General features: G+C 39.7%; 1 protein-coding gene across 5 annotated transcripts in view; it reads right to left on the reverse strand.

The window, feature by feature from the left end:
* SCUBE1 (signal peptide, CUB domain and EGF like domain containing 1) overlaps positions 1–26,379 on the reverse strand; it is a 218,861-nt gene that overhangs the window by 142,595 nt on the left and 49,887 nt on the right. For all 5 annotated transcript variants that reach the window (XM_063354685.1, XM_063354678.1, XM_063354669.1 and 2 more), the window contains exon 4: positions 19,386–19,520. In XM_063354685.1, coding sequence (XP_063210755.1) covers positions 19,386–19,520 — 135 coding nt within the window. The remainder of the gene's footprint in view (positions 1–19,385; positions 19,521–26,379) is intronic.

Genomic DNA, 26,379 nt, shown 5'->3' on the forward strand with positions numbered 1-26,379 from the left:
CAAATAACCAAATTATTTATTAAGCAACTGGATTTCTTTTTGTAAGCATATTTTTCCTTTCAAATTTTCTAATCAGTCAATCAATGCAGAAATTACTTAAGATTGCATTTGTGCTATAAAAAAACCCAAAGCCTTGATCTGAATAAAATTTTGCATCTATGGGATTTTTATTTTATTTCAAAATATGTTGAACTGAGACCTATTAAAACACTAATTGTTTCAAGGCACAATGTTTGATGTTTGCAAAGCATATTAGACAGATACTTACATGCTTTATATTAAAAAGGCAATGATTGGCTCCACAAAGAACCACACAAATACCTTTTTAATTGAAATCTTTCCATCTCCTCTACTTTCAAGTCCCCAAAGGTACCAAGCTATGAATTTCAATGAGGGCTTTGCAAAACAGTATTTAATTAGTGCTTTTCTTTCAGCCTTTCTCCCATCACTCACCTAACCATTCTTGTTTCTACAGTGACATGTAACAGCAATTTAATATCATACAAAAGTAGCAACATTCTCTAACAGATAACAAGAGTCTGAAACATACCAGTTCAACCTAATTTTGGTATGGCTGTTTTTCAAACCCATATGGAATAGTGTCTGTTTTTATTAAGGTAGCAGACCTTTATTCATTCAAAAAAAAAAAAAAAAAAAAAAAAGAGTAACTCTGTACCTGAAGGAACCAAAGGCTTAAACACAGAGCTACAAAGCATAATCTGAAAATTAATCCCTTGTAGAAACGCATTGCTGAGTAGTTCCTTGTAACGGCAGCAGTCTGTTCTATTGCTATTGCATTTCAGCTGTCAATCTAAAAGTATCACCACGAAAAAGCGTGACCAATGCTGAACCACGGCAATGTTGCAGTTGGACACAGGACAGTATTTGACCAGTTTGCAGACACTTTGCAATCTCTTTTGGTTGAAGGTTAATTGGTCAGTTCTGTCCCTATCTGAAGAAGCCTCTTGCATTACTTGCCAAGTAAAGCCTAACACAGCGAAGTTCACAATTAGCATGCTCTATACCTTCCGGCTAAAAAGGAGACTGGTCACTAAGCCTGGCTTCAGTAGCTCATGATGTTATCCTCTTTCAGTGGGACCACTGCAAGGTGATACACTCAGGCTCAAAACCTTTAGCGCTTAGGAAATGCTAGTGCTACGCTACAAAAAACTGCAGTGCATTACCTAGAGTAGGCACATCAGACATCCCCTCCATTTTCTACACTGTCTTGCCACCAAAGTGTCATCAAATTTTTGTTTCTTAAGTGATTTCTACACCCAGTTTCTCATCATCTTCAAAGGAATTTAAAAATCCCTACTGTTAATGCCTGAGCTAAAAAACTCACTTCTTCATCGAGGTGTAATTCTCCCTGAGAAAGGTAAAGTTGGTTTATGACAGAGACACATCATTTCTGGAGGTAAATGGAAGAAGGGGAAATGAATTATAAGACCCTGTACAGGCTTCTTGTGGAAATAAAGAGAATAAAAACAAGCAATATGCGGTGGAAATAACCGCTATTGATGATGCAGATTAATATTGCAGTGTTTTTATATGAAGATGATTAGGATACAGTGGAATATATGGAATGGAATAGCATCACAGCTGACTAATGCTGCTTGATCTACACCCTGGAAACGTAAGTTCAACTCTTGAAGTAAACTATAAAAAGAGAGCATTCAGGTGAATGTTCCCATACGAAGTCTTCAAACTAATTTCAGCATGACTGAAAATGTCTTGCTCGGACAAGTGGTCAGAAATGGATTAAAAGGGATGCAACCAGCAAATGAGAATGAAGAATTTTGAGAGAGGCGATGAAGGATAATTATTCACATTACACCCACCTTTTCATAATATTTCTCCTTCTTTCAATTACCTTCTTAACATTACACTAAATACATTCAGAAACCAGAAGATTAAAGCAACAAAATATTTTTCAACATCTGATGGCAGGCAGAATTGCAAAAAGATATGGTAGTATCCAGAGATAACAATAAGACCCGTGAGGAAAGCTGAACATCAATTGTTCATTATGGTACACCTTGCTGTCCTCACTCTTGGCTACAACTTGTGAGTCAGTATCAAGACACCAATTTTGGTAAAAAGAGAGCAGAGAAGAAAATGAAACTAGCAGTAAAAGCCACAAGGCACCACAGGAGGGTGCTACACACAGTCACTGTATTCACTTAGCAGGAACAGTTGAAGGCAGCATGACTATGCTTTCCATAGAGCTTCAAAGCAGAAATAAGTCCTTTTCCCTCAAGAGCATCACAGAGTGAATCCATTTACTTGTAATCAGAGACTCAAAAGAAAAGGGCAACAGTAGCGTTAGCCTGAGATCTGTGTTGGTCGTAATGATACTGTCAACTGAGGCCTGTTGCTGACATTATAAAGAGTGAGAATTGGCTTAGCAAATGACTGATTCAATGCAGAGAGTTTAATGACTGTATAAATATTTTACTGTGCGTACACCATGTTAGAGAATAACTCCTCTCTACCTCAAAACATCAGCAGTTATTCTTTACATGCTTAATATCAACGCATCTTCAGAAGACTCCAGGATTCTTAGAATGAAATTGCTGTGTGAAACAATGAATCAGCACGTAATAATTTTATGAATCAGCATGTAAGAATACACTATCTATAAGAACAGATATGTGCTCAGATATGTTTTCTTTCACACTTCCCTCTTACTTTTCAGGGGATAAACAAACCCACAGCACTGCACTGTATACAATACAACAGTTACCACTAACTACTTTTTACTGAGGCTGTTTACAGCAGTTTAAGAGAATAATTTTGAACTTATCCCCCTCTCCTCTCAACAATTTGGCTGTATTGCTATATAGAAACTGATGAACGTAGCACGGGCAGAAAGGACCCCAAGAGATTTCTCTTAACTTTCCAGGGTATAAGTAACTCCCTTCTATATCCCAGTGAAGGTAAGAGAGCTCACCACAGTAATCTGATGCGTCTTGCATGTCCCTGGAAATAAAAAAGATGCATATACTTTCTTCAAAGTATCTTCCCTCGCAATGGAGGGTCTGTTGTCCAACTGCCCAAATAAGTGTGACGTATCCTTCCCAGAACCTGACTCTTCTTTGCCCCAGCTCAGTGGGGCTTCTGTTCAGAGTCCTTGGGTGTTGAAAAAAGGGTATGCTAACCCACAGAGGTAGCTGAACTACTTGCTTCCTCTTACATAGGGAAAGGAAAGATAATGCAAAGGAAAATTCCAGACAAGGATCTGTAATTCGTCCTCTTCCCCCCTATTCCTTTAACATCACTCATCCTGTTTTCTTCTGTTATTCTCTGACCCCAGTGTAGCTACATATTCCTGAGGCATCCTCCCTCTGGTGTTGGTTTTCTTGCTAACTCCCTTATCATAGAATCATAACATATCTCAAGTTGGAAGGAACCCATAAGGACCATTGAGTCCAACTCCTGAATTAATGTAATGTTGGCCAACGGAGACTGCATTGCCAACTTTCTTCCATCATAATATCCCTTGCAAGTTATCACTCCATTTTTCCTCTCTCTACCTACATATAGAGTAGCTACCACTTGCAACTTTGCTTTCTCTATAAATCCCTCTTTCCTTATTTCTCTCTATGACAGAGCTTGCACTCTTCGAGGAATGAGTCCATCTGCTATTCACTCTTTGATCCTGGTTGCTTGCTAGCGTATCCATTCTATATAACATCAGGTGGCTTTTGCCTCCACCTGTCTCTATACCCTCTTACTTAATGAGTTCCAGTTCTTCAGAGAAATGGTGAAGGGAAAACGATCCTTAGCTCCTCCTTCTGTTCACTTGATTCTAATGTTCCACACTTCTGGGAGTATTACAGTTTGCTTCCAGTAAAACTCTACATACATCCCCATACTTTCTATGTCTTCAACCATCTCTGTCGAGAAGTAATGGCATTTCCTAGGGTCACATCCATAAAGCATCCTGCGATACTTCAGGATGAAAGGTGCTCTATTAAAAAATAGGCAACTACCTCAGAAGCAGCACTGTGGGAAAACATAGGTACTGAAGGTCGTCTAGTTCACACAGGACTTAAAAGTTAATGCAACCAAGCACTGGAGACAGCACGATGATGCAGGACAGAAAAAGGCCCAGCAGGACAGAAAACAGTATCAACATGCAAGATAAGACGCACTGCTTCCTTGCAAGGTGGTAGAACTCTGGTGCTATTGACTCTATTGGAGCATGACCCTGCATTGAGAAAGCCAACAAATATTTAACAAAAGTGGAAACCAGGACCCAACACAGCTGTGACACAAATGGGCTGGTGACTGACAGCACATGCCACACAGTGCCAGTGGAAGAGTTGAGATACTCAGCTCTCCTGGTCAATTTGCTACTAAAGAAGAAGTATCAATATAGAAGATCACAAATAATTTAGCAAAATGAGAACTCAGCTGCTGCCTAATAAGTTGTGTACAAACATGTGTCTTCCCAATTCAAATGCTGCTGTCGAAATTTAATTACAAAGGAGAAATTTGCCAAAGAGATGCACAACTACTCTCCCATAGTCCAAGCTGGAAGCACAGAATTAGGCAATTACTTTCACAGAAGCTTCTGTCAGCCTGCATTGAATACCTGTTGCCACTATCACTCTAATTATTTGGCAGCTAAATTCTCTTTCTAACACTGTCTGCGACATACCATGAGGTAAATACATTCATACATTGCCACTTTCACAGAAGAGAAGAAAGTATGGCAACAATGGCCACCACATCCACTTTTTCTTTAGGGAATGGAATTTGTATGGGAAGAAAAGGGAAAGGCAATTCATCCCTCAGAAGGCGATGCACAAATACTAACTACTGAGAAGACATTTTTACATACAATTTTATAAATAAAGAAAACAGGCTGCTGGTCACCCTATATCCTATACAAATACTGGAAATGCAAACTGTCTGGAAAGAAGAAATAGAATGCTATACCCTGGTATGTGCACTAATTCATTAACTGCTCTGTGGCTCCAATCCAGCAAAACACTTAAGCACATGAATAGTCCCAACAACAAAGGCCTGAAAGCCTGCCCATACATTAAAGTAAAATGCAATGTAGGCACAAGCCTCTCCCTTGCTTTCAGAAAAACCTACAAAACACAGAGAACAAAATCAATGCTGCCTCCCTTGGGTATAGCAGGCAAGGAGTGGGGTCACAGCAGCCACACTCAAGGACAGCTTAGGAAAATGTATTTACAAAACGCATATGTATTTGTATATACAAATTTTAAATACACATACATTGGTGGTATTACGTATTGTTTTCTAAGCATTGTAAGAGTCCAGCATATCTGCAATATGAAAGGGCCGTTTAGCTATGAAAAAAACTTCAAAACTTTTTACGGGTTTTCTTTTATGGGAAGATAGTTTGCCATTCTGTGGAAATAGGAATATGTTGCTCTGTTTTCCCTGAATTTTCCTCAGAGAAGGAACGCGAATAAAATGTCAGCCTGAGACACACAGCAATCCTAGCTTACACAAATCAAATGGCAGGGTTCAAGCAAGCGTGATGATAACATTTGGTGGGGGCACGAGGGAGAGAGATGAGTGATTCACTGTCTGGAAGGCGACATTGCAGGGTCTAGGTCAGGGGAAAAGTGAGAGGTGCTGGGGAAAGATGGGTGTGGAATGGATGAATGATGAATATTTTGCCATTTGATAAAAGTTACCTGCTATCAAGATCTGCTCAGAAGGTGCCACTAAGGCATTCAGAAAACACTTTCCAGTGACCTCAGGCAAAAAAATCCTTTGTTACCTGAGCAAGAATATTACCAAGAGGACCATTTTAAAACACAGTTATAATTTCTCCTTTTACTATCATTAGTATTTACATTCACCAAAATAATTCTCTTGCTTCTCTGTTCAAATGCTACAACCAGCACAAACACAGACACACAGTGGGCATGTAGGCAAACACATTTTCCACACAGCAGCAAATTTGGTCCCATTCTTGTCACAAACAGTTAATTTTTTTCTGGGGCACTCAGCATCGGATTTCATGTGGAGGCACCTGAAATAGCAGTCCTATGTTATTAGCCATCTAAGACCAAATGCTATCACCAACACAGTGAGTGGAAGCCTAATCTGCAAGTTGTACTTCAGAAATGAATGCAATGTTTATAGGGCAATAGTGGTGTGAAAGTGGAAGAACCTGCTTCTCTCAGAAGTCTATATGCTCTGCTGGCACATTCAGGGTGAGAAACATCCAGTGTGTACACAAACCACTCTGGTGCTCTCATATCATTGCTCTTTTTATGTGCATTGAGGCTTATTTGTCATCACAGAATAGCTCCTTCATCTTAAAACTAGCAGGCTCTCTTCTGTGACACAGTGACTACCTCAGCACCTGTTTATTGCTCTGCTACAGCGCATACTGACTTCTTACTACAATAACAATCATTAGCAGTGTTTGGGATTAGTAGACGATGTAATTGCCCTGCAAGCATATTCTTCAGTACCGAATAGCCTATAATCTATTTACCACTTACTGGTTTCTTTCTGGCACTTTTTACTCTCTCTAAATTCTGCATAGGTCCTAGAGACGCTTCCCTCCTATAGATTAGTGAGATGGTTTGCTAGGGTCTTGCACAGAAAGTGAAAAGCTTATGACGGTAGTACAGTTATTCACAACTTTATTTACCTGTGCAATGGCGTGGCCCCAAGAAATAATAATAATTTGCATCACCTCTGATTCAATCTCTGTTGTTGGCAGATATTCACAGTCTCATGATGCTGGTTCAAATCCTACGGAAACTGCTGGGAGTTTGTGGACTTCTAAACCAGTTTGATCGGACTTGCACCTCATCTCCACTTCAGAGAGAACACTACAGCTGTGACTGGAGCAGTCTTTAGTCTCTACAGATTTCATGGTCTAACAAAGCTGTATTATTTCAACCTAGTCGCCATGTATACACCTAACTGGTATTCCATTTTTAAAAAACAGCAAGGAGGTGAAAGGATAGGATGGACGAAGATGAAGATACACTGGCAGAGCTGCACATGGAAATAAGCATGACATCTGCCAGCAGCATATCCAGTTTGTGCCATCCCTGGCTTTAACGATCTAAGAAAAGAAAGGTGAAGAAAATCCTTTGGAAGCTATGAGCTGTTTGCAAATGGTCAACAAGACCTTGAGAAAGTAAGCAGAGTGCAGTCAATATTGTTGTGCAAGGGTGAGCACAGAAAAATAGAATTATTCTAGATGAGCAGCTCTATTTGATTTCTATACTTTGACGAAAAGCATCAGCTAAACACTGAATATGGATTTTAATTTGGGCATATTTGTTAGTGGTGAAAGTAAGCAGAAAAAAAATGGCAGTGTTTTTCCTGATACCAGCTCATATTGGAAAGTAAGGAAATCCTGTTTCTGCCTGTAAATAGACTGTGGAAGTCCAAGGAGAGAACACATATGGAACAGGAAAAACGGGATGTCATTCAACTCAGCCACACTTCTGACCACAATGTTGCTTTTGAGACAGCTCAACTTAGTTTAGCTTAGCACAGAAGTATCTCCATGAAGTGAGTCATAATAAACACTAAGAGAAAATTAGGCCTTTACAGGTGTTTTTAGAGGAAATAAAGAAACAAAATAACCCCATAAAATACTTACCCAAATGACACATAAATAAACTTTGAGCGCTTGGAGATATATTTATATTCTGGGTTTGGGCACTTGATAGCTAATAGCAAGAAGTGAATTTGATGGACACTTGGAAGTAGAGCCATTTACTGCAGGTCTAGAAAGTCTCAGAGTTGGGTTAAAAAGCATATCCACAGTCTGGACAACAGGAAAATTCCTTTACCCACCTAATGTCCCTCTTGCATGAAACTAATGAGAACAACATAAAAAACATAAGAGGGCTTTCCCGCTCCCACCAAGGCTCCACTTTTAAAGGATATAACTAGTCAAAATTACCACTGGTGTTCTTTGATTTTATTGTTTTTCTGGCATTTTACTCTACCATGGAGCTGTTTCATGGAGCGTTTGAGTGAGCTCCTGACAGGTAATCCTCCAGATTAATTCTGAGTTCATTTGGGTGATAAGTGGTCAGCTTCTCTGAGAGATAGCACAGGAATGACAGCTCACTATCTCTTTCTGTGAATTCTCAGAAGATTGAACAGTGCAAGGTATTTTCAACTAATGTCAGCTGAAGACAAATGGTAACTAACTTAGCCAAATGCTAAAAAGTCATGTTGAGATCTACACAGAAAGCCTTTCCAAAAGAAATCTCCAGGTAAATATACTATTCAGGATTCAAGAGAGAGACACAGATTAGGCTGGAAAGTATTGCTCATTAAATCCTGGTTTAAAACAGCTTATTACAGGCTTTTTTTAATGATATGTTCTTCAGACTCCACTTACAGCAGAGTAATTAAATGTCCATTAAGGAAGCACTTAGGCCAAATGATAGCTTTTCCTGGGAAGCTTAGAGGGAGTTCTGAAAGCATTTTGTCTGGAGAGGCTAAGAGCAGAAACACAGTACTGGAGAAGAGCATGCAGACATGCAGCTGTCTGTAAGGGCAGGGCAGGCCAGGCCAGTCTGACTGCAAGCACAGCTTGAATGCTGCTCTTTGGCAGAGCTGGCAGGACCCTTTTTTTGTTTTGTTTGGCCTTTTCCTGGAAAGCTTCCCCAACACCGAAATATTTCACCTGTGAATGGAAAGAGGCAATACAGAAATGATACCAGGAACACTCTCCTTCATCTGGCAAATCAGGCTTCAGGTTTGAGCTGTTTCTTGTACAAAGTGCCTAGTCTCTTCTCTCGATAAGGGGGTTTCACGCACATTCATGCTACAGTGCAGTACAATAGCTGCTTACAGAGGCAGACAAGGCTGCCTAACCACCACTACCACATAGTGCCAATGACAATACCTCCAGGTCTAAAGGTTCAGAGGTTTTATGGTTGGTTTTTTCTATGCATTTTTTATATATACATAATTTTGATTATTCCAGGAAAAGCAGCTACTTCAGGGAACAAAACTTGGTTTATTGGAAAAATCCACGTCTTTCAAAAATAACGTTGACAATGTTTTGTTGACCTGTTCAGGTAGTTGTACTCCACCTTACTTTTCAGAACCTACACATTCCCAGTGTCAATGTGGCTGCCTTCCCAGTACAACGGCGCAGTCCAGAGAGTCATCAGGCATCCTGAATGTCAGTAAGAAGTCAAGCTGCCACCACTATCTGAAATTGTTCAGTTTACAACAGTGAGCCAATAGAGAACAAACAGAACAAAAACTGTAGGGAGGAAAGGCGGGAGAGGACAGGATTTGCAAAATGCACTGTTATCCACCCAGCTCCCTGTGCTACACTTTGATCTCTAAACATGTACTCTAATTCATCAATCACTGATGTTAAAGTGCACCAGGGATAAAAGAGGGGAATTAAACAACAGGCCAAAAGAATGGGGCTCAGGGTATCTGTGTTCTGCTCCTCGTAGGAGTATACCTAAAAACAGATACTCAGTTTTACAAAACATATTTCGTGAAATCAATACAGTATCAATTAAACTACATGTTCTGTCGAATGATTCCTTCACAGCTTTTCTGGAAAGCTCTTGGGATTTCTACAGCCTTCCTAGGCAAATTATTTAACTCTTCTGCCTCCCTTATCTGTAACCTACAGCACATGGTATATTAGCTCCTATTTCAGAGGGGGTTTAGAGTCCTGAGGTAGTTTTTGTAGACTCCTGTGACATCCTCTAGTGAATTACTGATTAGAAGAGCAAATAAGTAGGAGTTCACTTCTGAAGCAGGCAGAACAAGAAATGCATAGGCTAAGAACCATTCACATCACTGCTTCCCCATGTTGGCATTTGCAGCATTCCAAACAATGTCAGTTTAAATAACCAATTCTCGTTACATTAAATACTGAAATGCCAACACCGATCATGCGTATTTATATCAAAAATTAATGTTTGAGTAAGAAGGCTCTTAGTTTTGGCCTGTCTAGTACTTTTCAGTTTGATATGGATTGAAGATAGCAGCTATTATATTATCTTCAGCCCATGTTAACTGTAGGGAGAAAACCTGCCAACTCTGGTAAATCACCAATGTAACACAATGCTTGCAGCACACCATACTGGATACTATTGGCTTACATTGAGTGTGCAGTGATTTAGTCAGCTATAAACACAGAGAAGAACTTTTAAAAGAGGTGCTCCATACGAAAGAGGGACGGAAGTGCTGTTGCTTTTACTCAAAGGTGAATCCTTACCTTGGAACAAGAGAAGAAAGATTATTTGCAGCTTCTCAGCACTGGTAAGTCAGGCCCAGCCTTTTGAAAGTGCTCAAACATTCTACGCATCATGCACAAAAAGCAGGTAAACAGATTTACTGCACAAGCTCAATGCTCTTATCAATGGTGAACATAGTTCAGAGAGTAACTCCAACAGCACATGATGCTTGTCTCTGCTTCTGCATTTCTTGACTCCTGGGAAAAGCAAAGGAGTTGAACCCTTGCAAGGGTATCATCCTGATCACTTGCGCATGACTGCAGTTGGCTTTTGCAATCTCAGCACTTGACCCATTCCACTGAGAAAAGTAATAGTTTTCAAAGACATCGCTGCAGTTTGACTATACTATGACTATACTGCAGCTTATATATGAAAGGAGTTAACTAAATGGAAAGAAACCTATGAGGGAGAAGATACTGAAAAGAAATGGCATTAGTGAGCCAGGGCGTTAAGGAGACAGAGAAGTATAGATCTTGCCTTGTGCTGTTTCACACCCTTCTTTTCTTCTCCAATCTATTCTCCTCCGCTTCACCTCACTCCCCACTGGCCGGCTGTCTCTCTCCCTCCTCTTACGTTCTGTTTACCTGACATACCCTTGGCTCACTCCCTTCTTCCTTTGTGCCCCCTCTTAAAAACATCTTATGGCACTACTACAATGTTTCTGCCATGAAAGCATTCACAGTGACTCTGTGTTTTGTGCTGTCCTCTGCCCTACGTTTGCCTTGTTTACTTAGGCTGTAAATTCTCCCAGTTTGTATGAGGTGTCACGCAATCTGGCCCCATTCTTGACTGGTGCTCAACTACAAAATAATCAAAATACCATCAAGAACAGTAACAAACACAACAATTTTATGACCCAGATACTTCTAAGATATAAAGCTTAACAGAGCATGCAAGTATTCTTAGGCTTGAAAAATACACGAGGCTATACAAAGCATCTTCCTTCTTATTTCCATTAACTCCTAAATTATTTCAGAATAGCTCAGGGCAACCTCAAACTTAATTACATGGAATTGAATAATTAATAGAACTCATTAAATGAATAGTATGCATACCATATACAGGAGGGTAACAGTATATATGAACAGGTATTTGGCATTCATATCTTGAATTCCTACTGGTTTATAACTAAAAACACATTGCGGTATCAGGCTCTAGAGAGTTCCTGCTGGATCGCATCTCTGAGATTCGTCATGAATAGCAGAAAAGAGGAACAGTGCCTGTAACATGGTCTGTCGCTGATTTCCCTGCATAGCGAAAAACAGGAGGCATACGTGGAGAGACCCATAGTGACTACAGTAGGTATGAAAGATGCTGAGCATCTTTACAGAGTATTCAGAGCAGGCCCTGAATTCATCATTGTATCCCTGATGGCATGAGAGAGACACATCATACAGCGTATGGTTTACTTAAAACAGAGTCCATTTGTTGTGTGCATGTGTGAATGCAAGCTTTTTTCCAGTACACTCTTGCTTAATATTCTTCCCAGATCTTTCTCACCTGATGTTTCAGTCAACTGGATGTTAGAGGCCTTTAAAAAACATGTCAGTTCTTTTATTTAGTATAATCCTGCTATATCCAGAGCAGCCAGTATGAACAGAACATTGGTTCACTTCCAATGCTATTGAATGATTGAGTGTGAAAGCCCCCTTTGCATATTTTCTCTCTTTAATTTTTTTTTTAAACGTACTACTTTCCAGTGTGTTTTCCCATTCGTGCGTATAGATTTCCCATCTTGTCAGCACTGACAGTCAGTCAGTCGCTGAGCTACAGACTGTTCGCTGCACTTTCTGTCACACAGGTGTGGAGAGATTTTTGATCTGACTTACAAATTCCCTGCTCCCCCTGGCAAGCTGGCTGGCTGTCATGCTGCTGCAGGGTGTTTCAAACAGCTGCTCTTTCCAAGACACACTTCTTTGCATCTCCAGCTTCATTATTTCTTACACACTTCCTTTCCCCCTTTAGTTTCATCCTTTCCATACCGAAAGGCATTGGCAATGGAGCCATGGAGACACAACTACTGTACCATTAAACTATTTCAGATTATGGCTCATTGAGAAATTATCTGCATGTCCTAGTTTACCATTTAGTCATGTACAACTGTGCATCTACTTTTACTGATGTTGAAGCACTATATGCAAGTTACACACGTGACCCAGATTACTTACCAGTTGATGTTTCCTAGTACATATAGGAAACATCTTTATTTTTTTTTATTTTCTTTTTAAAATATTTATGTCTGTTCTGATCAGTGCACTGAAATCTGGGACCTGTTACAAGGCCAGCTTCTGCACAACGCACTTAGAATTCAATCCCAGATTTTGGCAAAGTCTGGCAATCTGCTATTGCTCCTGAGTGTTGGGAGATTTCTCCTTTGACTTTCAATGAACTCACCACCCTTGCATCCTGCTAACCGGTTGGTCTACTAGTGCATTCAATCTCAGCTGAAGCAAAGCAGCAGAGGTTATTGATTATTCAACAAAATTTGGATTTCTTTCTGAATTAAATCTAATTTGAAGTCCCAGAAAATTTTGAAGCACGATATTTTTCCTTCAGAAGACAAAAAGCTCTAAAACCTAAGCTGAGCTCTAAAACTAAGGTAGAATATATAGTGACTTCATCATATTTTGTTAAGTATTATACGGGTCTGAATTAGTCCCTAGGAACTCAATGAGGGCTTACAACCAACTCTACTTGGCTGTATTCATCTCTGCAACTTTGTTTATGTCGAAACTCTACCTTGATTTCATATCCTATATTGTTTCCTCACATCCTGGTTTCCATCTGGACTGCTCTGAAGACCAGGACTGCAGCTGTTTTAATGGAGTGAATCTATCCTGCGGTTCAGCCACAGTCACAAGAACTTTAGACAATAGTGTAATATTTACACCTCGGTTTTCTTACCTATAAAAGGAAGACTGCAGCCTCAGGTTTCAGATGCATTTAAAATTTTTGTAAACCAAAAGTGACATGGCTTTGCCTCCAATTCTATGTCATCCTAAGCAGTCACCATTTAAGCTGACATTTATTGAAGGCCTTAATGTGAAAAGTTAAGGGGAAAAAAAACACAACGAAAAACTACTGACAATTTTGATACTTAAAACTCTTCTTTTGCACTTTTATTTGGATAGATTTAGTTTTATTTGGATAGTACTTAAAGGGCATCTACAAAGAGGATGGAGACCCTCTTTTCACAAGGAGCCACACAGAGAAGACAAAGGGCAATGGGTACAAGTTGCACCAGGAGAGGTTTTATCTTGTCATAAGAAAAAATTTCTTTACAGTGAGAGCAATCATTCACTGGAACAACCTCCCCAGGGACATGGTAGAGTCCCCAGTGCCGGCAGTTTTCAAGATGCAACTGGACAGGGCACTCGATATTCTCATCTAGGCTCCCTTTCCCACAGAAGGTTGGATCAGATGATCTGTCAAGGTCCCTTCCAACCCGGCTGTTCTATATCACATCTAGTCCTAAACTTTCACCTAATATTGTTTTTATGATTACATAATTACTGCTTCCCCTCACAGTTCAACTTAAGTCAGATTACACTTAAACTAGATTTACACCAGTGTAACTTTACTAGTCCTAATCATGATAAATCACCGATAGATGAGAGGAGGGAGATCAGGCCTAACAAAGATTATTTTTCACTTGCACCAAGTGTTTTCACCTGTTGCATCTTCCCTTGAGACAAATTGCAAACTCCTTCCATTCAAGAGGAATGGAGAAAGCAAATGTGAGATGCCCTTCACAAGGCTGCTGGAGCAAATATGAATCCCTGAAACTAAAGAACAGCAATTTTTGTGGGTTATACACAATTTTAAGAGGTTACACACTTCTAACAGGACAGAATGAGATTTAAAATGGTTTATTAAGCCTTTTTTCCTGGATACATTCTGTGTACTATATTCTGTGAAAGGTAATCAGTTGAACTATTTATTCAAAATGTACCATGGGAATGTATAAACAAACAAGTTTCTATTACACTGAGGTCATACTGTGTGCAGTTTTAGGAAAAAGCTTCCAAGATCACAGTATACTTGTCCGGATAAAACTTATGCTCCCTGAAAGGTTTTCTTATTATGTTATCTAAAAGCACATGAACTGATTTCCTTAAAATTTACTTCACATATATTCCTTTACAATCATATTAGGATTCCAATTTAAAAAGACAAGTAGGACTGTTCTGCTCCAGTGAACAGGATGCCTATATTCAGGGTAGCTATGGCAAAGTATATTCAAGTAATGGAGCAATTTAACTGGTTACATCATCATGAAAGAGCTGTCCTAGTTGAGATGAGAAACGTACTTCATAAAATCTGGAACGGTGCTGGCAACACTTAATTATTTAAAGTCACCCTTCCACATTCATCTAAATATGAACAGATTATTGTGCTTTTTGTAGAAAAAGCACCTCTGTCCTCTAAAGTGCTTTGCAGAAATTCCAAGTCACATTAACCTTCTTGCCCAGAGTCCCACAAGGCATCAGCACCAGAGATGGGAATGAACTCCAGAATCCCAACCTGCAACCTTTCCTGCCCTGACTGGGGATCATGCTTCTCCCAGGGAGTCCTAACACATTATTCTACAGCTATAAAATCACACTGAACTAAGAAATCAGGTAAGGAATACAAATAAATCATGGAAAGTAGGAAAAAAAAATTGAACAAAAGTGGTTTTATAATCCTCAGAACAAGAAGAAACTTGGTAGTTTGATGTCAGCTGACTGAAGGCCTGCTCTGCTACTAATGCAGAATTAACAAGGGCTTACACATATAATCAAATTTAACAAGTTACTATGTATCAGCACAAGCATGGTAAGCCATTTCATAAGCCCACTTAGCCCATGACAAATGCAAGACAACTTGGCTTAGCACCTTTCCCTTTCCTCTGGGACTAAACTGTTAAACTTATAGTGCAGAAAGGGACAATCTGTTTTTTGAGACTCTGTTTGTACCACAGTAATTTGCTAAGTTGTGGTAGCTTGACTTTATGTCAAACTCCCTAACTCTGCTAAGAACATAAGGCTAATGGGATAAGGGGAAGTGAAAAAGCATTTCCTTACCAAATGGCTTTTTAACAGGCTTGAAAATGATAGTGACAACCGTGTAAAAAGCTTTTCCACCACTTGACCAGACCATCATAATTTCCAGCCTTCTGTAGCCTGGTAAGTCTCCACCTCTTCTTGTCTCCGCTTACAATTACTACTCCTAATTGCACCTGCCTTTTTAGTTTACTTGGCATTAGCTGTATAAAAACATTGGCAGTGAACTATTAGCAGATATAAGACCATTAATATAACTATGCTTTAGTTAGACATTTAGGGGATGGAATCTAAAATGACGGAAGTCTTCCCAGGCACAGAACTCCTGAAGTCTCTGGCTTGTAAGCGAACAACCTTTGTGCTTTAGGAGATTTGCCCTCTGGAGGTGGGACAGCAATGGCTTTCTATAACACTTCAGCTGAGAATTTTGATTGGTGAGGTAGTTTGTAGACAGGGCTCCTGACCACAATACCCTTTATAGTTGTAATGCAAATGGGATATACCGCACCCTTCATTATCATCACTCCGAACTTCAGCAGAGACACAGGCATATAGCTAAGCCCTACCTATTTTGATGCTTTTTAAGCCCAATTTAGATTTTTAACCAACTTTGCTATCACTAGGACTTCAAGGATGTGCCCAGAGGCTTTGCTGAATTAGGGTTTTTGGCTTATCATCAAATTAAGGGAAAACCTGCTGTAACCCACTCACCTGACCCAGTCACAGCTGTAGTGTATGATACTAATCTACACATTTATTAAACACATGCTCCCTCTGGAGCTGGAGATGATACAGTAACAGCTGTTTTATTCCAGTTTCTTTTTAAGTCATGAGGAAACAAACACAAACGTGTCTCTGATATAATTCACAACGTTCACACCTACTATTGCAATTAAGAGGTACTAAGATAAACAACTGTTAAGTTCTCTGCATCTTTTACCATCCATTCTCCCTCCCATTCTCCCTCCCTATTGTTGCCATCATTATTGTGAGTAAACTAGTACTGAAATCTGACTCAGCAAAGGGAAATTTTTATGCAAAAATAAATGAGGTGAGTTGTATTGGGCATAGTATCCTCCCAAAAGATGCTGAGACTAAACATGCAAAATCAGTAGGCCTATAATGGCCTGGCCAGGTCAGCCTGGCCTCCCATTGGTATAAAATTAATATTTCTGTGTGGATCATTAATCCTTTTTGTCCACGGGAAATAACAAGAACACTTCTAGATGGCAAGCAAACATGTCATTTGTGACACAAGGATTATACTAAAAGCTCCTACCATGAACTACAGTGTGGCTTTTAACCACAGCTCGCGGGAAAGAGCATGGTGGTACAATACGCCCCCAAAACACTGGGACAGGCACAGCGCATCTCTGGAAGCTGAGGAAATTCACACAGCAGCCGCCAATTTTAAGGAGAGTGCCTCATACCAGAAGACAACTTTCCCCTGGCTGGTTAGTGCAGAAAGGGACGTATTTCTTCCTCTACTCAACCCCCAAAATATCCAATGCCCTTTTTCAACTCTGAAACTACCACATCACTTGAATGTGCTGACGAGCTCAAAGCAGGTGATCAGCACCAGCCTTGCTGATGGCCGAGGCAGGTGAGCTGGGCCTGCAGACAGGGCAATGCTTAGGCTTGGTACTGCTCCCTCCATTCTGAACTCATCCCAACTCCAAGTACATTGTAAGCACCTTGCAATGCTTCTCCCCTTTCCCCAGTGCATTTGAAAACAGGAGGAAAAAGGTGGCAGCAACTTGCATAAAAATCCTTGTGGTTGATTATTTTAGACTAGCTGAGTCCTTGAAGAGACTTTAGGTAATGTCAAGGACACAGAGATTGTGTGACTGCACACGCATTTTTCAGAGACAGAAAAGTAATCCCACTGCAATTCATGGATCTTATTATGCTCAAAGTCAACAAGCTTGCTAAAGGGCTTTGGCGAGCCAGCGCCTTTGTGTTTGGGTTGCAATGCTGGCTGTGTGGTGTGCCTTTGTCCACTTCAGCCTTGTTTACCAACAGAGGTATAGACACAATCTAGCCCTGGGCACAATTCTGGACAAATATGTTGATGCATATTTTTGCGTTCCAACAGTTTCTGGAGTGGCGCTTACAAGTAAGACAGATGAAAGTTAGTAAACACAGATATTAAAAAAAACATTTACTTTCTCACCATGCATGTTCACTATTTGCAGTTCAGTCACCTCTGACAATTGAAAGAGATCATTTCATCTCATTTCCTTCCTCCAGCATACCCACCCAATATATTTCTGTGGGGCATCATGGCACTACAGTGTAACGTTTGCTATTATTGTAAATTGGCACTTTATTTTTGAAAAGCTACAAACCGTTTGTTCATAAAAAACTTCACAATCACCATCAGTCTATTTGGTAGGTTGCTCAGTTGTTTTAAATCTTAAATAATTTGAAGATGTTGCTTCGAATTAAACATCCATGTCTCTGACATTTTCTTTGTAAAAAAGTTAAGACAAATATATTATTCCCATGCAAATTTATTATGTGCATGCAGCAGTCACCCTTCAGATCCAGTCCCCCAGTCCTTCCGTCAAACCAGGAACCCTCTTTGCCATAAAAATTTACCCTTTTCCCTCAGTAAATCGATTCCTCAGAAGAAACTTTTGCCTTGAGAGTCTCATTTTTCATTCATTTCATTAGTTTCCATCTCAGATAACTAAATTCTCTTTTATTACAGCTGGGAATTTTTATAATGTGCAAATTGAAATAATGATTGCATCGCAGTACTCTGCAAGTCTGCAAGTGGTTTTCATTAAGCCTCCAGCTACTATTCTGTTGGATATCTTTGTGTCAGGGTTACTTTACGCTGGACAGAAATTCGAACAATTTACGTAGAAAAGAATGACTAGAAACCTATTAGATAACAACCTTTAAAATGCACTGGTTGATGGACCTTAATTGTATGTCGTCATAATCAAAATACCTCAGGCACTTAAAACTTAATAATCATGATAAAAAGTGGACTTGTGAATCTATTCCAGAGATTCACATTTCTGAAAATCAAAATTACTACTTGTCTTTACATTTCTGTATAAGCATACACACAGTGCCCAAAATACATTTACATTTCTGAGATGCTACACTACAACACTTTGCCTTCTTGTCAACAGAGTAACTAAACTCATACTCTATGCTCAGTAGGATTTTCTGGTTAATTTTAGTGACTTAAAATAGTTCAGAACCATTTGTGTGGCTTGTTGAAATTTACAGCGTCCTTACATTGTTGATCACCAGACTCATCTTGCTACTTAGTCATTCTGTGTTGCCTATTGGTAAATGAGTTTGCTAGCATATATTCCCATTGCTGCCAGGGTCACCAGAAGTCTGAATGAACACACAAAGAGTCCACTTAATTGCAAAGATTTATAGCTATGCTGTTTTCTTTTCTCCCTTTCAACTCAAACTTGTCTTCCATGTCTGACACGTATAGAAAAGGGAGAGCTGCTTATTCTAGTCAAAATCAGCAGCAGACAAGGATCACAGTTTTGCAGGGATTCCTTATTTCTACTGCTAGTGCATAGGCAACAGAGAAGCAGTTTTCTAATCCACCCTGGACAGGGTACTGAACCAAAGAAAAATGCTGTGTCAATACAGTATCAGCCATCAACAGTCTGCAATGAAGCAATGAGTTACATGCCTGGCAAAAAACCATAACCCGTACAACTTCCAGAAGCAACAAGCTGTTCATTTTGATTTAAGATACCATGCTCTCTAAGGTAGAAGACAGGTGAACTATTATACAATAAATAAATGAGAAATTTTTAAGTCTTGGAAACTCAGAAGCAGAAAGCTGCCATTTGGAAATCTGCCTCTGCCTGCCCAAAGAGCCTGCTATTTGAACCATGTATAATTTCTACGTTAAACTAAAGCCTTTCCCCCTGTCTTATTTATGGCTCTGCTACAAGTTTGGGTAGCAGAGGAATCAATCAATTTCAACCAACCAGTGAAATGATTTTGGGAGCTCTGGGGATAAAAAAATTGCCCCAAACAGTTTCTGCATTTCTGATTGAACACAGTTATTCTAAAGAGCGCAGTTTACACGCTGAAAACTTACCAATGGAGCGATGAATGCAGGTATGCTGGTTATCACTCAGAAAAAAACCCTCTTTGCACTGACATTCATAGCTTCCCATAGTATTTACACAAATCTGCTGGCACCCTCCGTTGTTATCCTGACACTCATCAACATCTAGAAGAGAGAAGGAAAAAGAAATGCAAGGTAATGTACAGATTCAGAACATACATCTAGAAGAATAAGGATTCCACAAAAAGGCACAGTGTAAACTAAGGGAATGAAAACTACCCAAACCCCACCAGAATTAATCCAAATTAATCCATCTAATTCTTTTTCCTGCATCCCAGGTTTAAAGTTAACATAAAAAACCAGTGGGGAGGGGAGTCCAGCTAAGTCTCCATGCATTCTGGGCTGCAAATTGATTTCCAATGCACAATGAATGTTAACGTCCTAAAAAGGCTGTGACCCCATCTGCCAAGTGCGGTGTTGCACTCTGTCATTCCCACTCCACTTGGAAAGACATACTTCAGGCCTACAGTAATTTCTAGCAGGGGTAGCAGGCAAACACAAAGGGCATTACTGGGTGAAAAGAGTCTTTATAGAGTTCTGGTCTTGAACAGAACAGCATGTTTCAATTACTGGAGTCATAACCCCCTACTTTGTCAGTTTGTTTAATGTTGTTTAATGAAAAGAAGGCTTCTTAAATCTAAATGTTCCATGTCTGTATTGTCATTTTAATAGGCAAATATATAAAACCACAAAGGCAGCATTAGCTACTGGCTGTTTTGAGGGTCCCTGCCTACCCCCATCACCTCTCTGGTATAAAAGTTTTTATGCTGTTGTGTTTAACAGAGACATACGCTTCAGCATTGGGAAACTACCGCCACTAAAAGATATCTGACCCACATTCAACCTTGCAAGTCTCCTGTTTTGCTCATAAAAAGTATATCATATCCATATTCTGTTTTTTCTTTGGATAAAAGCAACTTGCCACCTGAAAAATACATGTTTTCCATTTTTACCGAGACTCCGCAACCAGTTAGTTATTTCACAGTATTTGCCAACATGTCAGCAAATGAGTTGGTGTGTGTTTTGCTTTCATTTTATTTTTGGAGGGGAGGAAAAAACACAACAAAGCTAAATGAACCACAACATTCAAACCTTCAGAAGAGCTGGCACAGTAATTCGACTTTTTAATTAATTAATTCCTTTAGACTGGCCACAATACGCTAAGGTAAAACCAGGCTGCTTGTGCCAGTACTCTTGCAGGCAAGGCCAGGAAGCTCTGAAACGCTGGAGAAATTCAGACGGTAACTAATGCAGGAACGCCGGCTAGTTCCAGCAGCTTGCTCGGCTAAGCCTGCTATTGCTGTTCGTGCTAGTCTGCTGCCTGTGCTTCATATGACAGAAATTGTAGCTCTTTCGAGAAAAAAAGCTCTAGGGTAATTACAGCAGTACCCAGGGACACCAGGCCATCTCCTCATGTCTTGAACTACAATGCAAGTGTGTAGACAGTCCTTCTCCTTTTTTTATTCACCAGGAAATGTTAAGCACTATTGCCTCGAATTTTCTGTATCAAAATCCTCCTCACCCTCAGTTCTTACTCTCTTTTAGATTTAAACCTTTGCATAACTCCATCAAAGCAGGTTGGGAGGGCATAGGAAAAGAAGTGAAGACTTTCCTTGCATACTGCAGTATAAGAAGAAAAGATAAACAAGACAACTTTGTGAGACCCTTCCTCCGTGAGTCAGCAGGCCTTGCTGCCCTGTTAGTGCCAAATCAAACTTGTTCCTTAAAAACAGCACACTGGAATCTAGATCCTCCTCTCTGGAATACCAGTTGAACACTTACTGGAGGAAAAAGTCTCAGTTGGTATATGTACAAACCCCTAAATTTTGCTACAAAGTACACAGCCTTCCCAGTGTTCTGTTTATAGTATCACAAAGCAACTTGAACAATTGTCTTCCAGCTCTGATGAATAATCTGAAACAAATGCAATGATTTATAAACATTTTTTTCTGCTCCTGAGAGCAAATGCTAGTGATTTACCACTTCCGTAAAGAGACAGCTTGATTTACCATCAAGTCCCAAATCCATATGCTGGAATAAAAGTTATTACAATTTAAATCTTTAAAAAGTTTTACTATGAGGAATTTATTTTAGTTGTTTTCAATTACTTGCCCTAAAATTATTTTAATATGCATTTATGAAGAGAACGAGTTCAAGAGAGGGAGCAGCTGGGATCTAGGGCTACTGTATCTCTATGTCCGTACTATGTGCCTTCCAATAAATCTTGGCCTGGTGGTGTAGGATTAACATTCTCTCTTCTCAGACCTCAATCCTACTAGGGTCAGGCTTTTTGGAGGACTTTGTATTACCGCAGTCTTAAAAAGGCAGTATTGCTTATTATCCACCATACCAAGCAATCTGTTGGACACGTCTGCCTGGAAAATATTTACTGAATTATTCACTTGGTAAACTTTCTTTCCAATAAAGTCACTTTATGATCAGCCTATTACTAACCCAGTTTAGAGAACAGGGTAAAAAAGTCTTCTGAAGTTAGGAGACAGAACTCCATTGACTCCAATGAGCTCAAGCTTTGGTAGATCTGGCACAATAATTCCTTCATGTATCTAAATTTATTAAAAACTCACAAATGAAATAGCTGTCAAAGAGGCTTCTTCTTTCTTTCATCATTTGTGCAACCCTCATTCAATGCAGCTCAAGTTACCGAGCTGAACGTGTAAACATCGGTAATGCAGCATATGTGAGATTGCATTTTGGACCAGATTTTCTAGAGATTAAGTTCCACATAAACACCAAAATAAGCATCCAGGTTTTCAATAAAGCTCTTCTGGCTCCAGTCTTGGAGGCTCTACAGGTCAAACTGGGCTGTTGACTGCTCTGAAAAACTGAGGGTGCATCCTCAGGAGCTTTAATTGTTGCCACTCTGACAGTTTACACCTGCTGGAGACCTGCACCCCAGGGCCTAACTCTAGATACAGGAAAAATGTCATTTATGATGTAAAATCGCTTCACTCAAACATCTAGTCTAAACCCTGACTAAACGCATTTTAAAAACTTTTAAATTTATTGAGCACAAAGCTTGCTTTCTTTATTACTCTACTTTTTATAAAAAAGAATTTTTATAAAACCTTGCTGGATCAAGGTTTCAGCAAACCTACACAATTCAAACTCACAAAAATGATGGAAAAAGGTTCTCACCTAAGCTGAGCTCAGATGGTTATCCCACATGGGCGCTCCAACTCTCATCCTCAAAAAGAGAAGAACTAGGAGCAAGTGCATATATGTCCGTAAGCCATTCTCTGTAACACTCATCACAAAGAACTGTTCTGTGATCGCACCTACCAAATACAATCCCTGATGGAAGCATCTAGAAATAACTCATTTTCCACAGCCCTTAACTACTCCTTACCAGCACAAATAAATAGCTAAGATAACAATCAGCAAAAGAGCTAGAATTGTTTATACAGAGTTTAGAGCAGAGTGACAAACCTAAGTTTCCAGGATGGGACTTCAAATTGGCCAGTCACCATCAAGGACAACACGGAATAAGGGAAGAGCCAGCTCAGGAGAGGCTGGGAAACGAGAAGTATCTTTCAGAAGAGGAGGAGAGATAATTGATGCATATATACATACATACATGTATAGATATATCTATATATTACCAGCATTATGCAAATTAATGCATATCTTAATTTGCATAAGACCTCTAGCTTTTTGGCTCACCGCCTTCACATAATCAAACTTGTGTTCTGTAACTTGGTAAGATGAGATCCTCTACAGAGCGGTAGCGTGGAACAGTATCAAAGGGTAGGAAACATTACAGTTGATAAAGATGGATGTTTTATTTATTAAATAAACAAATGCTTTCGGTTTCTCATTTAATTTATCTGATGAACTTTTCAAACTAGCTCCACTGGTATTGCACCCTGATCTGGCTCAGAGCTTCCCGCAGTATTTGGCCTAAAGAAGCTATTCTGATCAAGCGTTCTGTTTGGACACCATTGAGGGAGAAAGGTCTGCTACGGGTACCTGAAACCAAAACCACAAGCAGGAAGATACAAAAGTAGAAACCCCACACAGAGTCAATGTCAAGAACGGTATGTCCACTGTCCATTTCCTCCCCTGATCTCCTCTTCCTTCCTTCTGACATTTCCCTTTCATGTCAGCATTTTCATAAGCACTTAAGCCCCTTAGAAATCTGAGTCTCATCCTCAAAGTCTCTAAAGCATTTGGGAGCCACGCTACAATTCACTTACTATAGCATGAGGATTCTTTGGAGACTTCTAAAAAGAGGACTTTGACTCATGATCCAGCGAGCTGATCCTGCTAGTTTTTCTCTAAGCTACTTTATGAAACTTTTGGAAGGCTTATCCAAGATGTCTATTTTATCAGTGCAGAACATCATGATAGAGAGGAACTACTGCTAGCAATACTGCAGACTTTCCTCAAATGTTACCAACAAAGCACCACTGAGGATATCCCGTACTTGTAAGACAAATGATTAACAACGACAAACTCAGAAAATATGATCGCCTGATTCTGAAATTTTAAAATCATTATATTCTGAATATTTCTAGTCAGAAAGCTGGCTGAAAGTCTCATTAAAAAAAATCACATTCTTGGATTTACTATAGTCATAGTTATTCTTATAACACAAGAACATCTATCCCAGCATCCTCTCTTTGACACTGTAGTTGATACTCAGGAGAAGACAGCAGAGTTAGGACAGAACCGCTGCTGGCATGTTCTTCCAACTTTCAGCAATCATATACCTATTAACCTTCCTAAATCACTATCTAGACCATTGTCACTGCTGTATCTTTCCCGTATGAATTTGTCTAATCTCTTCTGAACCCGACATGATGGGGCAATTACTTCTGCAATTTAATTGAGTTACATCCTCTGGTTTTGGTTTTTTTTTTTCAAACATGCTGCTTCACAGTCTGAATGAATGCCCCCTAATCCCATTATTGTGAGAAACAGTAAAAATTCATTCCCTACTTGCATCTTCTGTGTCTTTCTCGATCTTACAGATCCCCCTCAGCCTCATACTGTCTACCTCATCTATTTTGAGCCCTGAAGCACAGCAATACACACATATGATAATTACAGACACAATTCAAATGACGTCACTGTGTCATGTTTAAAACAAAAAGCGCTCAGTTCTAGAAGTTAACCTAACTTTAATGACAGCAACATGTGGCACATATTCTTCTCACTTCTCTATTCTATTCCCTCCAAGTACCATGATGCTCTATTGGAGTGGGTGTCTTGGAAGATCTGATTTCAAGATAGCTGTGGAAGCCCAAAGAGTAAATCTGGCATGTAGGAGTGAAGCAAGTGGTATCAGATTAGAGGTTGTAGGCAGGTGTTCCTGCTGGAATGGTCATACAAGTAGTGACATGCTGTCAAGGTAGGGAGGGTCATACATTGCATCAGCTGAGGGGGCCATGGAAACAGGAATCATTGCTAATTGAAATAACTACTAAATCATCTTTCTTAGACCAACTTTTCATGAGCATACAAAAGGAAATATTAGAAGAAAGAGACACCACTACCTACGAACGCAGCATTCATATCTCCAGGATATCTGAAATCAGACTTCATCAAGAATTTAAATCTGGGCCCAAATTTTCTAGTATTTGCACATAAGGCTAGAATTCCGCTTTTTGTCAGCTTCTTTCAGAAATTGAAAAATGTGAACAAAAGGAAAAAGAACACCACACCCTTGAATTCACCACTTCCTTCACTACCACAGTTGCAGAAATCTTCACTACAGCCCTTGCAGAGAGGAGATCCACTTGCAAAAAACCAGACCCTACAGTAGTGAATGTTTACTGGAGTAGACATTAAAAAACCAAAAAGTGTGAAAAATTACCTTTCCCTGAAAAATAAAGCACCTTTTACGGAAGAGAAATCTGAAGTACTAATCACAAGGATGCTCTTGGGTGATGCACACTGTAATAATTCTGAAATGATCAATGAACTGATCCCTAGAACCATTCTTTTCTTACATACAAGGACACACTACCTAAAATGATGCCCACTTGTCCTGAAGAATCACATTTCTTAATGGGCTACAATCACTTATCACCTCAATACCCACTGACCAGGCTTCTTGCTTGTCTGCACCGTTACAGATGTGCTCAACTTGAAAAGAAATGCTTAAAATCTTTTTTCTACAGCTATTTTGTGACACACAGTGGAATTCCTTACATTTCGCACTACAGAAACACAGTGTAAGTTCAGCTGCAACAGACTTCTTTGCTATGTAGAGCCTATGAAATATTCACTTAATGCAAGAGCTTAACTCTGCTGCATGTGATGCCTGCCCATTTACTGAGCTGAAGTAAACAGCCCCACAGACATTGCATGGATGTTGCATCGAGTTCAAGTCTCTTGACGTCACTTGTTTATTCCTTTCTTAAACAACTGGGCACCACTGTCTGTCCTTTTAAGACACCAAAATCCTTTTCGCAGCTTTTAGCATTTCCAAAATAAACATCCAAGCCCCTCAATGTGACATCTTAGTTGTAGCTTCTATCCTCTCACTTGGTAATCGTGTCTATTTTTCAGACAGACACATGCACGTGGTGGCCTCCTGACAACAGTGCCTAAACACGACAAAGTTCCCAATCAATTATTTTTTAATAAGTTATCCATTCTTCTGATACAGGGTTTTAAAACAATTTTGTATTAATTTGATCCTGCCTTTTTCATTTACAGTGCCGCTGTCTAGGCAATGCCAGCAGCCTCCAGCTTGGCATGAGGCTCTTACTGTGAGGCTCAGGCAGCCCTGGCCCCATTAGCAATAAGCCTGCAGTTCCCACTGATGTCTAGTTGCACGTAGGGCACTCCAAGTTGCAATGCTCAATTAACAATCCTCCATAAAGCAGGAGGAGGGAAGTTAATTACAGATGCAAAGAAGCAGCAGAACTGATCAAGTGAAGGAAAAATTTGTGACAAGTTGAGTAAATCATCCAGTCTATTATCATAATGTCCCTTA

This window comes from Chroicocephalus ridibundus, chromosome 1 (genome assembly GCF_963924245.1).
Source record: "Chroicocephalus ridibundus chromosome 1, bChrRid1.1, whole genome shotgun sequence".
NCBI lineage: Eukaryota > Metazoa > Chordata > Aves > Charadriiformes > Laridae > Chroicocephalus > Chroicocephalus ridibundus.